General features: G+C 38.8%; 3 protein-coding genes across 3 annotated transcripts in view; 2 read left to right on the top strand and 1 right to left on the bottom strand.

Moving 5' to 3' along the window:
- The window catches only part of LOC114358394 (zinc finger protein 91-like), a 70,002-nt gene extending 59,193 nt beyond the window's left edge, over positions 1-10,809 (top strand). Inside the window, exons 7-11 of the mRNA XM_028312351.1 lie at positions 3,601-3,652; positions 4,143-4,299; positions 4,597-4,710; positions 5,512-5,631; positions 9,795-10,809. Coding sequence (XP_028168152.1) covers positions 3,601-3,652; positions 4,143-4,299; positions 4,597-4,710; positions 5,512-5,631; positions 9,795-10,801 — 1,450 coding nt within the window. The 3' untranslated portion in view covers positions 10,802-10,809. The remainder of the gene's footprint in view (positions 1-3,600; positions 3,653-4,142; positions 4,300-4,596; positions 4,711-5,511; positions 5,632-9,794) is intronic.
- On the bottom strand, positions 112-866 carry LOC114358404 (nucleolar protein 56-like). Its single transcript, XM_028312370.1, has one exon. It carries the CDS (start codon positions 588-590, stop codon positions 153-155), a length of 438 nt encoding a protein of 145 aa, XP_028168171.1. The 5' UTR covers positions 591-866; the 3' UTR covers positions 112-152.
- LOC114358403 (uncharacterized) lies at positions 5,954-8,377 on the top strand. Its single transcript, XM_028312369.1, has 7 exons — positions 5,954-6,048; positions 6,131-6,208; positions 6,290-6,403; positions 6,521-6,771; positions 6,857-7,028; positions 7,343-7,439; positions 8,310-8,377. The coding sequence occupies exons 3-7, from the start codon at positions 6,322-6,324 to the stop codon at positions 8,341-8,343; spliced, it is 636 nt and encodes a 211-aa protein (XP_028168170.1). The 5' UTR covers positions 5,954-6,048; positions 6,131-6,208; positions 6,290-6,321; the 3' UTR covers positions 8,344-8,377.
- Positions 10,810-15,184: the final 4,375 nt, after the last annotated feature.

The following is a 15,184-nucleotide window of genomic DNA, read 5'->3' as shown; positions in this document are numbered from 1 at the left end:
TCAAAACAATTCTTAAAAAGATAAGCTACACTAACACAAATTAAATAAATATTAATAGCTAATTGGTATAAATTAGACAAGATTTTTGTAAATCTGCACATGGTCGCCGCACATGGTTATGGTCATGGTCAAATGGCCATAACCACCAAAGTTCATAGATTCGACCTACTGGGTTTCTTATCGTCAGCCTTCTCTTTCTTGTCATCATCCTTTTCTTTTTTTTCATCTTCCTTCTCCTTCTTACCATCATCCTTCTCTTTCTTATCATCTCCCTTCCCTTTCGCCGACGACCTCCTTTTTTTCTTCTCTATTTTTTTTTCGCCGCGTTTCATGTGCAGCTCTTGGGGTATCGGCATTTGGCCAAGCCGATCGACGCCCGGACCCGGTTTCAGAGTGCGACGGAATTCAGTCTTTGTATGGATAGACAGCGCTGGTATGAGGCGATTCTTGCAGTTGTAGAAGTGGTAGTCTCTGGAGAAGAAATCAGCTATCAGTACACAAGGATATGCCTTCAGTAAGTATTGGACAATAAAGAAAATAAGTATAAGTAAGTAATTTATGAGTAAAAACATACAGAGAGAATGCACCATATCCCCTCAAGATCCCTTATGTTCATTGTTAGTAGGTACCTACTGTCCTTTTCGAGATTAGATTCGTCGTCATTATCATAATTTCAGCCACAAGACGTCTACTGCTGGACAACGAACATAGGCCTCCCCCTCAGATCGTAGAAATGACCTGAGGCCTCCCCCAATGATTTCCAGATCGACCGGTTAGAAGTTTTGTTGCTATAATGATTAGGTAGTTACAGCCCGGTCAAGTTAACTGGCACCTGGCAGCCGTGACTTCACAGCGATGCTCGCTGGTACGGACCATGAAGCNAATGGTTTCCAGATCGACCGGTAAGAAGTTTTGCTGGTATAATAATTAGGTAGTTACAGCCCGGTCAAGAAACCTTGCACCTGGCAGCCGAGACATCACAGCGATGCTCGCTGGTACGGACCATGAAGCTACAGATAAAAATGGAGGCCACACTCCGAATACCTACTTGAAGCACAAACTAAGTATCACTATCTCGCTCTCTGTGGGCAGACTCGCTCTTTCTAAATAAACAAAAAATATAAAATTGCTCAAATTCAATGAAACCAATGTAAAATCTTTATTTCTTGACATAGGTATCATTAAAAATGATAAGTGTAATTACTGGTAAAACGTTTTAGGAAGAAATTACTGTAAAAAATGTGAAAAATGTTTACAATGATCCACACCACGTACTACCGCAACCACGCACTACAAAATTTTGCACCAATTCTTGTGATAAAACAATGATTATTTCCTGTAAACAATCTCAAACGAAATTAACTGCTTAATAATCAAAATAGTAAACAACCGCCATGATGGGCCGGACTGGGCCGATGTTGCCACATGGTACCGATTACCCAGGAATTGGGATTGTAATTCCCTGATTCGCCAACACATTAAGCCTAAATGGCCGACAATTTTGTGATTTTTTATTTAACTAGGTAATCTTAGTTTCAAATATTAATTATTTATTTGTTTAACTTCTGATTTGGTTAGTGAATTGGCTATTTCGAAGAATTTACAAGGAGATTTGAATCGGAAGATAGCAATACTACAGTTTACACTAAAAAGAGAGGTAGGGCCGCAGAGAGCGAGATAGATATAAGTAGGTATTTGACTCAAGTTTTTGTTCCAACTCTGCCCTCCATTTTTATCTTTAGCTTCATGGTACGGACGGGGCGAACGCGGGGAGGGGAGGTATGCTGCACCCACCCGGGCGCGAGGGAGAATCGCTTTCCAGCGAGGTGCGCAGTTAACTCGATCAGCAGGTTGTAGGAGGAATCAATCAATCATCTTTTCGTCTCCCGTATATTGCAGGATTTAAACCACTAACCGTATATCCAGAAACTGGAAGGGCGCAAAGACGCGTTCCTCAAAATTCCTTTTATATTTCGCCCAGTGGCACTTCAAATACTCATTCTTCTGAAGCGAGTAGTGTTTGATATACGTGTACTCGAATAAGCCCTTCTCAAATATCGGTAGGGTGCGGTAGTTGCGTCCGATTTCTTCGGCAATCTCTGTATAAATTCAAATTCTAATTTAAATACGAAATTCTGTCTATTTGGCTGCTAGCCTAGGCGCAGACTACCGACTTTTAGTTGGCCGATAGTTGGGCCCGATTGTAATTTGTATGAGAGTCGGCCGATACCAAATCGGTAATAATAGGTAATGTGCGCACTTTCATACATCTCCATACCAAAAGCCAGCCCGACCAAACTGTCGGCCAACTAAAATTCGTTGGTCTGCGTCAAAAAATATATTTACTCTGACGAGGTCTGCTGCGTCTACTAGGCTTACTATTTTCGCGCCTGAACCACCACCGATTCTTTTCATAGATTTTTTTTATTAGGTAGGTATCTTCTTAACTTACCTTTATTTACTGTAATATTAGGTTGTGGTCGAATAAGATCTCCACAATTCGGATCTTTCTTCTTGTCTGTAGTCATCATGCACTTTTAAAATAAATAAACTGAAAAATCTTTCAAGAAAACTTTCCTTTTCCTAGCGAATTTGGCAGATACTTACACTGACATTTTCATTTAAAAAATATTTTACAGTCAACCTATTTAAAACTACCGCGCAAAAGGTGTTAAACGAAACGCACAAAAAGTTAAAAAGTAAACTGTCAGTCTCCAGTCCTGTTTGTAGAGATGGGTTATACTAGGTAAATTTGATACTAGGTGCACCTATTCCTAGTATTTACTAATACTCGATCCAAATACCTATTCCACCTAGTACGTAGTAATTTAGCATACTTGACGCAACTAGTGCGGACTAATCCACGTAATATGACTTTAAAATACATTTTTTTTAAAAGATACAACCGTAGTATGAATAATGCAATTTGAAATTGAATAATGATTCCTCCCTTCATACTTCAACAGGCTTAGGACTGTCAACTTAAAAGTTGGCGTATTTAAAAGATATCAATGTAATAAAAATATTTACATATTTTTTTCTTATTTACATGAATATGGTTTGACTACGTTTGTGTGCGTTTGCTTCGTCGCGCTCAAATTTGCTTGGTCAGACAGAGACGGAGTGAATCTCTACGTTCGCACATAAGCTTAGCGAGAAATACTAGGTGCGCGTAATACACGACTACGGATTACGCAATAATAACCTCTATTACTTTGACGGTAGGGTCGGAAATCGTGTAATTTATAAAATACTAGGTGGATCAAGTATTTAAAAAATTTGAATAGGTGCCGCCTAGTACTATAAAATACCTAGTATGTGGATCTGTTCTAGTAAATACGTCTCATCTCTACCTGTTTGTTTTTTTGGCAGATGCCATCGACAAGGAACGTACATAGAAAATCTATAAAAACCGATTTCTGAATTAAATTCGTAATTAAAGTGAAAGTGATTTGCAAATATCAATGTAAAATTATTTCTTCCCTTCTTTAAAATGAATTCTGCCTTGAAAACGGGTTCAGAATATGAATTTTCCAACATTTGCTGTTGTTGCCTTAAAAGCGATTGCTTTAAAGATATTTCTTCTGAATATGAATTTAGCGGGCACAAAGAAGTTTACGGGGATATGCTGAATGAAACATTTCATCTGCAGGTAAGATTTAGACACATATAAAGTTTTTTTATACTTACTATTCTATCACAATCATTTGCCTTAAAATTGTATGAAAAGATTGAATTCCTATATAAAGGTAGTGATTTCTTTAGTAAAGTTGGATATGTATCTCTACAAACATCATATTTATAAACATTTCAAATCATTTTTCTCTTGAAAAAGTTTTCAATGTTACAGAAGTTTTGTTGTTTGGAGAAAATCCCTCACAGAATCCATGTAAACAATAAAACTCATTCATTTTTAAAAACAAATTGTATTAGAGTAGGCGCACACCGTTGATTTTTAGTTGGCCGATAGTTGTGCCTGATTTCAAATTGTGTGAAGAATCGGCCAAATTGAATCGGCGTAGTGTGTGCACTCCCATACATGCCTATACTGATCAACTGCCCGACTAAACTATCGGCCGACGAAAAATCAACGGTGTGTGCCTACTCTTAGCAAACAAAACAATTTTAACTCCTTCTCACAGGTACCAAAACACTTCCCCGAAGATTATTTCGTTCAGTTGATATGTGACCAGTGCGTTATACAACTGCGAGAGGCGTATGCATTCCGTTCCAGGATGTTGGACAGCCAAGCCGTTATTCTTCAACGATGGGATCAGTTCCAAAGTAGACGTTCTGAAGGTAATTTGCAGGTTGTCAATGATTATATTTCCCTCTGTGATTGATGATATTACCCACAAGTTGGACCGACGACCTTATAAAGGTAGTAAGAAGGCGCTGGGTGCAGGTAGCTACCAACCGCGCGGTATAGAAATCATTTGTGAAGGCCTATGTTCAGCAGTGGACATCTTGTTGCTGAAATGATGATGAATTCCTTCTGTTGCCATAAACTGTGTGTTTCCAGCACAGGAAATGGAAATCGTTTACCTGATGCATTTAGTTTGATGTGCTGTCGTCTATACATTTATATTTTTTCAGCAACCACTCAAGAAACGGACTCCACGATGGTAACAGAAATCAAATTGGAGGTGGAGCCTGAGGCTGGCTGCGACGATGGCGAAACAGGCGCTGACATTTATCAAGAAGTAGATGGTAAGCTCATCACTTGGAGACTGCTCTCAGCACACTCACAGCAGTAACAATCAAGCTTGACCACAGATCACAGAAACTAAAGGGAGATGTGACAATGAGTTTCGAACTCAGCGCATTAGATGGCATCTCTCTATGAGCTAGACATTAGCACAACAATAAAGAAATATACAATTTATATAATGATTTTTTATGCACAAATTCACATGCCAGCTACGCTGGTGAGATAAGCTGCACCTCTCTCGGTGAATAAATAATCTTTGAATCTATAACTGCCACGCGGTCTCGTCTCGTGCTAGATGAGGGTCTTAAGGCCACCTTCTATCAACGAAAATGCTTGGGCGTTTGGTAGAAAAAAGCGCTTGGAAGCGTTTCTAAGCCAAATGGCAACTTTAACTATGAAACATCGCACATCTCTGCATCGCGCAGGCGCTGCCGCTGACAAATCTTTTACTCCACTTATAACTCAAGAACGGCTGAACCGATTTAGCTGAAAATTGTCAGGGAGGTAGTTTAGAGCCAGGAGAAGGACATAGGATACTTTTTATCCCGTTCGAAATAAAAAAAGTCTGCTTATTTATTGCCATTAAGGCGGAACAAAGTTCGCCGGGTCAGCTAGTTCTATAAAAAAACAAGTGCGCCCGACACTTCTCCGCTCGATCCATTTCCATCGATGCGGAGCGGAGCGGACATGTGCAAATAATGGAATCTGGTTATTCAAAAAACTTCTCTGCTCCGCACCGCTCGCTCTGCCTTGGTGGACGCAATAAAATGGCGCTATATTATTAATCATATTTCTTACAGAAATCCTGCAGAACATCAAGATGGAATTAGTGGAAAACTCAGAAAAGGTGACACGGAAACGAAAGGGCAACGGGCGGCGCGCCAAGCAGAAGAAATGCAAGATCGAAGACGAAAGTGAAGGTAAAATTACAAATACTAAGTATACAGGGTGGAAACATTAAGTGATCTCACTCGATTATTTCTAAACTATACAAGATATCGAAAAACTGGTTACTGATCCTGAAAGTGCTTCACGAGCTCTTTCAAACGGTGCTAATAATAGGTTTCAGAATAAACTGGAACTATCCGAAAATTAAATGTTCCCAGCTTCCATACATTTGGTAAAGTTACATATCACAACAATTTATTAGTCGAAAATATTTGTTATTTTTTCATTTCGAATTTTTTTTCACAAATATACGACCTAAATGTCAATGTGACAGAGCCCACAAAGTTGTGGACGCTAGTTGGCGCTGTAATCGTGCACAGAGCCAATAGATGTCATCACTAGTCCAAGAAGTCTACCCTGCTCTAGTGATGTTGAAATCTATACATATGGTAACTATAAATCTCATATTTATTTTTGTGTAAAATATAAGCCTTGATGCTTCTTATACATTATTATTAATTCCTATTGCAGATGAGGTTGAACTTCCTACAGACAAGGTTAACACAACTATAAATTGCCCTACTGAAGAAGCCCCACACTGTCTACCCGGTAAATATAACAATTTATTTTAATATTTTTATTATGCATGAAGCATTCATAATTTAATTAATATTTTTTTGTTGCTAATAGCTGAAGCAGAAAATGAAGTGACAGTGGACATAATGCCTGGTGTAAATTACCCAGTCACCTCCGGTTCTAAAGAGGCCAAGAAAACGCAACTTAAAGCTGTTAACTGCCAATCAGGTAACAGGTTTTATATAAAATGCAATGAGCTTCTCTCGTCAAAGATGCAATGCGACAAAATTTCATATTTTCACTTGTTTTAGTTATGGCTTTTCCATGTTTTTTTATTTGTTACAGAGTGCATTACAAACAAGCAATATGCTATACAGCAGAGTCATATGATTCAGATTATGTCAGACCTAGCTAACCAAATGGCTGAAATCAATAGAAAATTGGATTTACTGTTAGCTAGGTCCGGAGAAACATTTTCATCAACAGATGACAATCCAGGTCTTTCAGAACTTTTGGCAAGTCTACCAGTAAAAGATATTGCAAGTTTTAATAATTTCGATGACCATTTAAAAATAAACAAGGATAAACAGGCAATAGTATGTATAAATTAAATACTTAAAACACAGGGCAAATTTTATTATTATATGAAAACATTCTAATGCTGATTTAATTAAATTTCAGATGTCATTTTTGTCTGGTATTGGCGGCAGAAATGTAAGAAGCCTTACGACTAATATGTTGAGACGAATAATTCTAGATGATGTAGCCGAGTTGTATTCGTTAACTGGGAAACAGATGAAAAATTCGAATAAAAAATCATTTATGAGTACAGAAACCTATAAATTAATCTTTCGTAAGTACCTTTATTTTATTACAAACTTATACAGGGTGTAAATGAATTCATTGGCAACCTTGCAGGGGGTGGCTCAGACCATCATTATGAACTTTTCCTATGACCAATGCTGGGATCGCGATTTTTTTTCCTGTTTTCATACAAAAACTGATCACGAAAACAAAGTTGTTCATAATGCTGATCTGAGCCACCCCCTGCAAGGTTGCCAATGAATTCATTTAGATACACCTGCATATCTCTCAATACGCCTACTACTATTATTTTCTGAATCATTCGTGTTTGTTAGTGTTAATTATTTCTATTTTATTTTTCAGAAATATGTAGAAAAATCTACGAAGATGTAACTGAAGACAGTCTAAAAGAAATTATAAGTGATTGGCTAAATCAAGCTAAAGTTAGACTTTCAAGAAGGTAAGATTTAATTTATTTACATTAGATGTATTTTATTTTACACTAGCGACCCGCCCCGGCTTCACACGGGTACTCATGTATTATACATATGTATAAAACAAAGTTGCTGTCGCTGTCTGTCCCTATACAGGGTGTTAGGTAAATGGGTATATGAGCCGACACTAGCCCATGTTAACATGGTCATATAAATGGTATGGTGAAGTCAGAAATTTGATATCATCATTTTAATTATTTTAATTTTCATACAAATCGGATATTATAAAATTTATTTTGTATGAAAATTAAAAAAATTAAAATGAAGATATCAATTTTCTGACTTCACCATACCATTTATATGACCATGCTAACATGGGCTAGTGTCGGCTCATATACCCATTTACCTAACACCCTGTATATATATGCTTAAATCTTTAAAACTATGCAACGGATTTTGATGCGGTTTTCAACAATAGTTAGAGGGATTTATGAGAAAGGTTTTTATATATAATAGAACCCCGTGCGAAGCCGGGGCGGGTCGCTAGTTATACATATAAACCTTCCTCATGAATCCCTCTAACTATTGTAATTGAAAACCGCATCAAAATCCGTTGCGTAGTTTTAAAGATTTAAGCATACATAGGGACAGACAGACAGCGACAGCGACTTTCTTTTATACTACCTATGTACCTAGTGATTTACAAATTTTAAATGTGCTCCTTTCAGAATTTTAACTGATAACCCCTTCCCCTTATAGTAGTTTTTAAGGATTACTATAAATATATTTATTTCAGACATAGTTCATAATTTTGTTAGTAGTACAGAAACTTATACAATTAAATGTAAAATAATGTCTTAACCTGTAGTAAATATACTTGTTTCTTTTTGTTTCAGAGCAGAAAGACAAAATAAAGAAAAAAAGCAATAGCGGCGACCATAAAACCGATTTTTTCTCATTTAAAGTAAGATAAGATAAAATTTAAAGTATAAATAATAAAAAAATATATGTTATGTTTGTTGTTTTATTTAATGTCAAACATGCATATTTATTGCAAGTTTGTTAAGGCAAACTTACATATTATTTATAGAAGCAGACATAATGCAAGTTTGTTAAGGCAAACTTACATATAATTTATAGAAGCAGACATAATGCAAGTTTGTTAAGGCAAACTTGCATATACTTTATAGAAACAGACATAATGCAAGTTTGTTAAGGCAAAATTGCATATACTTTATAGAAGCAGACATAATGCAAGTTTGTTAAGGCAAACTTACATATAATTTATAGAAGCAGACATAATGCAAGTTTGTTATGTCAAACTTGCATATACTTTATAGAAAACATTAATGCAAGTTTGTCGCTCGGAAACTAGAAAGTTTGATTTAAACTTGCCTCAAGTTTATAGGGGAGAGTTCGGTATATTGTACCGCCGGGTAAATTGTACCACCCTCATATTTCGTAAAATATTTATTGAATGTCTGTAATTGCAACACTCAGCGATACACAACTAAATTCAATTAATATCGGCCATGTGGTTTTTGCCGTGACAACAAACACGTGTGTTTTATTTAGAAAAATATTTTTTCATTGTTTTCAAGTAACTTTTGACTATGCATGTTTAGTTTGTAATTTTGTTAAATTTAATCACCGGGTGTTTCTAATATATATTATTTAGAAGCGTAAATTAGTGTGGATTACAATTATTTGAAACATTTTTCGGTATTTATAAGCTATATTTCTTACCGATTTTTCTATGTTATTAACTACTGTTCCTTTTCGTTTCCTGATTTGTTAAGAATATATCGTATAATATTTTGCCATAGTTTTTTATAGGCTTGAAATTTATTGAAATCCAATTTAGTAACCCTGTGGTACAAATTATCGAACCGGTTGGCTAAATTGGACCGAAGCTCTTAACTCGTACTTTGTTGATTTGTGCTAAATATACAACAATCATGTTAATTAATACTCATGAAATAGTAAGTTGAATAATTTATATTTTATTAAGTATATACCATGGACATTAGCAAAAACAAGAGAAAACTATGTGTAAAATGGGATTGAAAAAAACTGGTCCAAATTAGCGGACTCTCCCTTATACTTGCCATGGCAAATTTGAAACAAAGCTTCATTTTTGATACATCAAATTTATTGCAAGTCAGATTCAAGTTTAAATTGTTATCTGGGTAGTGATTTGCCGCCTCAGTGGTCTAGAGGTATTTGACGCTATTGTCTGCTCGCACACTCACTGCGAGCGCCCGTCGCACAGTCGCGACAGCAATATAATTACGCGCGAGCGATAAGGATGGGTAGCTTGGGGTCGTTGGACAAAATTCTACGTGCTCACAGACCAGGCTTTAACTGTATACTTTTTTCAGATATCCCACCAGACCCCCAAAAAGACTGGTCGAAAATCGTCGAACGCCGCGGCGTAGGACCGGTTCTCCGAGAAAATTCCCTGAAACTCCTGGCCAACTCCACCATATGTGTCTTCCAATGGAACAAGAGCTGGTATAGGTGCTTCTGCTGCCAAGTGGCATTCCCCGAACTCGATTCTCTAAGAGAACACACCAGCTCCGAACATACTCTGGAAGACATTGAGAAGAAAATAATCCATCAACAGAACCGACTGGTCAAAGTGGAAGTATCAATCATAAACTGCAAAATATGCTCGAAAAAGATCGAAAACCTAACAGAATTGAGGGATCATCTACATGAAGAACACAAAATAGAGTTCGTGCACAAGGAAGATTTGCTAGTACCTTTCAAGATAAGCAGTCAACTGCAGTGCCAGATATGTTCGGAGAACTTTACCGTGTTTAGGTTGCTGAATATACACATGAACAAGCATTATCAGAAACAAGTCTGCCATATTTGTGGATCTGGGTTCTCCAATTTGGTGTTTTTGAACCTTCACAAGTCGAGGGCACACAGGCTGTTCCATTGTAAAGAGTGCGACATGATATTCAATAATAAATCGGACAAAAAATCCCATGATATCACTGTCCATGATGTAAAGTTTGAAAGGAAACTACGGTTTCCATGCCCGTACTGCCCACAACGGTTCTTCCAAGAAAATTTCAGAGTGGAACATCTAGTTGAAAAACATGGCATGACCCGGCCAGAACATAAGTGTGTTGTGTGTTCCAAAGTGTTCATAACTAGAAGTCTATGTAATAACCACATGAAAAACGTTCATAAGAAGGAGAAAAACCACGAGTGTGATATCTGTCATAACTTATTTTACACTAAAAGTGATGTTCTGAGGCATCGGGTCACTCATACGGGGGAGAAAAAGTTTTCGTGCAGTATTTGTAACAGTCCGTTTGCAACTAAGTGCTCGTTGAGGCGACATTTGAAAAGAACTCATGTTGGGATGCAATAAATTGTGAAAAGATGTTGTTTTGTTTCATTTGCTACCTATTTCCGATGATATCGTGTTTTAGCTGCTCCAAGCTAGGATGCGCGCCGTGAAAATCTATACTTATAATAAATCTGTAGAGAGGTCAATTCTGTACATGAAATATATTTTCAAAATAACTATCAGGGGGTTATGAGCGATCGATACTGATGACAAAAATGCAATCAGTAAAATTTTTGTCTGTCTGTCTGTATACTCTGTATGTTCCTTATAGAAACAAAAACTACTCGACGAATTTTAACGAAACTTGGTACAATTATTCTTCATACTCCTGGGCAGGTTATAGTATACTTAGGAATTCCCACGGGAACGGGATATAGCGGGAAAATCCTTTTGTATGAAAAATCTAAACATTATTTAACCCATTAACGCCCAAATGAAAACTACGGTCAATTTCCCATAGCCAATGTTTATTTTCTTTATAAAAATATGTGCAGGACGACTACAGATTCGTCTTACAGAACCCTAAAAATATCAAATGAAACCGCAGCAAANTTGTCGCTCACATACTTCACTTCACCCCCGGTACTGGTAGCAGATACGTGTAATTTTATGTAATTGTGTTCCAAATATTAGTGAAATGGCTCCTACTGTAAGTGAATTTCCTGTACGAAATCCATTAAGCAGCCAAGTGAAAGAAATTTTATGCAAATTGAATACGTATTTTAAAGGTGTGAACGAAAAGTTTTTAGTCTGTTTTTATTTTGTAATTTTATAAAGTTTGTCTTTTTGTTGTATTTTGTAAGGCTGGCTGGACGCCCTCTCTATAAACCGTGCTCGCAGAATATCAGCGTCGAGGTACCTACTTCGTGCCTTGGCATATGCTGAGCGAGGACCTGTTTTTATTTATTTATTTATTTAAAAGGATGTGTCAAGTGTCGTTACATCGGCCCAATTGGTAGCAAGTGTTTTATAGACTTCCTTTTTATAAAACATTAATTTTATTTGTATGTGTTTTACTAACGGTACTTTTGGCGATCACACACACAAATGCAATTCTCAGCTTAAGTTGATAGGACTGTACTTTTACAACTTTTGCTTCTCTGTCATTTATGTGGTAAGCAATATAAAGTATTTTAATTTATTTTCTTTATTTATCGCTTTGAGTTACACGGGGAAGCACACCTGAAAGAAGTGGCAGTAAGAAGTCAGCTAGCTGTAAAATGTAGTAAGAACGTAAAAAGAACTCGTCCATTTAAAAGAAGCCACGAGGTACGAAGACGTGGCAACGATCCACCACCGATTATAGTATAGCAGTGCAGAGATTGGAGACACCGTCCAGCGGAGCTTCTACAGTCTACAGTCCACCGCTCTCCGTTCACCGCATTCGACAGCCCACTCCGCTCTTCTACTCCAGTCAACGATTATCTGGCTTCCGACAGTTCCGCACATTTTTGTAGCCGGATAATAAATAGTCCTGCACAATTTTTCTGGTCCTTCGAGCCGGATCGTTGTCTACCGATCCCGAAGTTACAGAACCTTCGAGAACACCGAAGCGGCCTTCGTGAAGTGGCATAGTATAGCACAAATAGAAGATGCCTGTGACAAGATCGAGGAAAGGCAAGGCGAAAACATCGCAGCCCGCTACACCGCCGATGACGTCATCACCAGAGCCGACTGTGGAACACATGACGTCATCACAGTCCGCCGTAACCGCACAGGAGGAACTGATGCATTTGGAGCCTCCACCCGTAACAGACGTCACAGGAGAAGAACAACACTCGACGGCCTCACCGCGAGCACCGCTCTCGCATACCGATTGCGCCCGTCGACTAGCCGAGGCGGAGGCTAAGATTGCCCGCCTTGAATTAGAGCTTGCCATCGCCCGCCGCAAGCTTATAGAAATAGAAGAGTCCGACGATGAAGATGATGACTCGGCATCTTTGAAAGGAGATGGCGACTTACAACCGCCATCCCCTGTAACCGTCATCGCACCGCAGCCGACGTCATCGAAGCAGTTTATAGATCTCACAGAACTTGCAACAGCCATCGCAACCGCAGCACGCGCCGGACAGCAGCCACAGTATATCGGAGAATTGCCGAACTTCAGTGGCGCGCACTATGATTGGCTTGCCTTCAAAGCGGCCTACACCGAGACCGCGAGTTTCTTCAGTGAAATAGAAAATATAGCGAGACTCCGGCGGTCACTTACAGGAAAAGCCAAGGAAGCCGTGACCTCCTTGCTAATAGTGAACGCGAAGGCGCAAGAAATTATGCGCACTTTGGAGATGCGCTTTGGCCGCCCGGACTCGATAGCTCTGTCCGAGATAGATAACCTAAGGAGACTACAGAGACTCACCGATTCGCCGGAACAGGTTTGTGTGTTCGCTTCCCGAATACAGAACAGCGTAGCGACTCTCCGTGCACTTGAGCGAACACACTACCTGTACAACCCAGAGATAGTTCATAGTCTTACCGAGAAGTTGACACCGGCGCTTCGCTACCGGTGGTATGACTACGCCTTGGAGCACACAGAGGAGGAACCGGACCTCATGAAATTCAGCCGCTTCATCGAGCGAGAAGCCGAGAAGTGTGCCAAATTCGCCACTCCCGAACCGATCTTCAGAGAAGATAGTTACCGATACCGCAAACAACAGCACACCCAGCGTGTCTTCCACATCGAGGAGAAGACAGTACAGAGATCGTCGTGCCCAGTGTGCAACGGCAACCACTCCGTAACCGACTGCGGCAAGATTAAGAAAGCCGAAAGCAGCGAACGCTGGGAGATGGCGAAACAGAAGCGCCTGTGCTACCGCTGCCTTCGACCCTGGAATAGAGCACACAGATGCCCAGGGATACAGTGCAAAGTTAATGGCTGCAGGAAAACGCACCACAAATTACTGCACCATGAACCCGCTGCGCCTACAGAAAAAATACACGCAATAGTTTCGCCTACGCACGTCGATAAAATTGCTAATAGAAATCCGTCAGGCGCTATTAGAAACGGAAGATCGTCCCAAAACCAGCGGGAGTCATCGAAAAACCGGCGGGAGTCATCGTCAAATAGAAACCGACAGGAGTCATCGCAGCTTCCATACCGGCGGGAGGAGTCACGGCGAGAATATAGAGAAGATAAATATAGAAAGTTTGAAAACCGTCCATTGTCCGTACCACGCCAAACTTCGAAAGGAAAACAGCGTTCAACAGAAGACGTCGATAAACAACGCCAGAATACAGAAACAGCAACGAACTGGAGATTGAAGACTCCAGTACCGGCGGGAGCAACAGAACAAGTTTTCACGTGTGGTTCCAAAAACTATGTAACTAAGTCTCTTTAGGTCGACAAATAGGTTGTAATTGGGAAAACAAAATGTTTCTTTTTGTTGTCTGTAACTCCATAAATAAAGAGCCATGTTATTGGAAAAAGAAAACAAAGATTATATATAAAAACTATGCAGAAATAAGTAAACACTCTAATAATAATGTCGTTACTGTACTATTTTACGTAACGTGTCAAGCGCCCATTGTACTAAAGTTTGTACAGCATCACTTTGGGAGTTATAGCATGAAAAACTTTCCATGAAATGAACTTTTTTATGTATTTTTTATTAGAATATCTTGTTAGCTAATACACAAACAACTTATTTGGTATTTTGTGTAACTTAAACCTTGCATAAAAAATTATCAAGTACCCACTAGAAGACATGAAAAAATCACTGAAACGGAATCGCAAAATACCCCCTTAAGATTGTATAATTATGGTCTGTTTCATCTCAGGATATAATGCATAGACCTTTGTTTACCGATTGTAATTATTTCCAGGGTAAAAATACTAATTAAACCAGATTTATCGTAACTTAAAGTTGTGTACTATTTATTGTACGGCGGGCGTTAATGGGTTAAAAAAAGACGGTGCTAAGTTTTGATTTTTTTTATTTCTGTTTGAATAGAATAGATTATAGATAGTCAAACCCAAAATACCCATTATTCTTCCCCGTCTAGCTAGTTCCTGGATGGTGCTGAAAGTAAAGATTAGTTATGGTTAGATACACAAACTTTTGTTACATTACAGTCGAGTTAACTGCGCACCTAGCGGCAGTGACGTCACATCGACGCTCTGGTACCACAGATTACTTATTAGTCTCTGGTACTGACTGGGCGAATGCGGGGAGGTGGGAGGGAGTCGCATTCCAGCGAGGTGCGCAGTTAGCACGTTCGGGTTGTAAAAAAAGCTCAACCAAATGGAGCATGCTCAAGTGGAGACGGCTGAGCATGCTCAATTGTTTCAACCACCACGTTAGTGCCGATTACGTTGCTATCGACAATAAGTGTCATCGAGAAACATAACCATAAAGAAGCTATTTCAAATTCTTGGTGGACCTGAGAAAAAAAATACAAAATAACTAC

Source organism: Ostrinia furnacalis, unplaced genomic scaffold (genome assembly GCF_004193835.3).
Source record: "Ostrinia furnacalis isolate ACB-3 unplaced genomic scaffold, ASM419383v2 OfSCF3909, whole genome shotgun sequence".
In the NCBI taxonomy this organism is placed as follows: Eukaryota; Metazoa; Arthropoda; class Insecta; order Lepidoptera; family Crambidae; genus Ostrinia; species Ostrinia furnacalis.
The sequence above is the reverse complement of the archived record's forward strand: the minus strand, read 5'-3'. Positions and strand labels throughout refer to the sequence as shown.

Coding starts and splice junctions, on each gene's coding strand:
- LOC114358404 (XM_028312370.1), bottom strand. CDS start 590: ATGGTGCATTCTCTCTGTATGTTTTTACTCATAAATTACTTACTTATA.
- LOC114358403 (XM_028312369.1), top strand. CDS start 6,322: ATGCCTGGTGTAAATTACCCAGTCACCTCCGGTTCTAAAGAGGCCAAG. Junction 6,404..6,520: donor AGCTGTTAACTGCCAATCAG/GTAACAGGTTTT, acceptor TATTTGTTACAG/AGTGCATTACAAACAAGCAA. Junction 7,029..7,342: donor AACCTATAAATTAATCTTTC/GTAAGTACCTTT, acceptor TTTATTTTTCAG/AAATATGTAGAAAAATCTAC.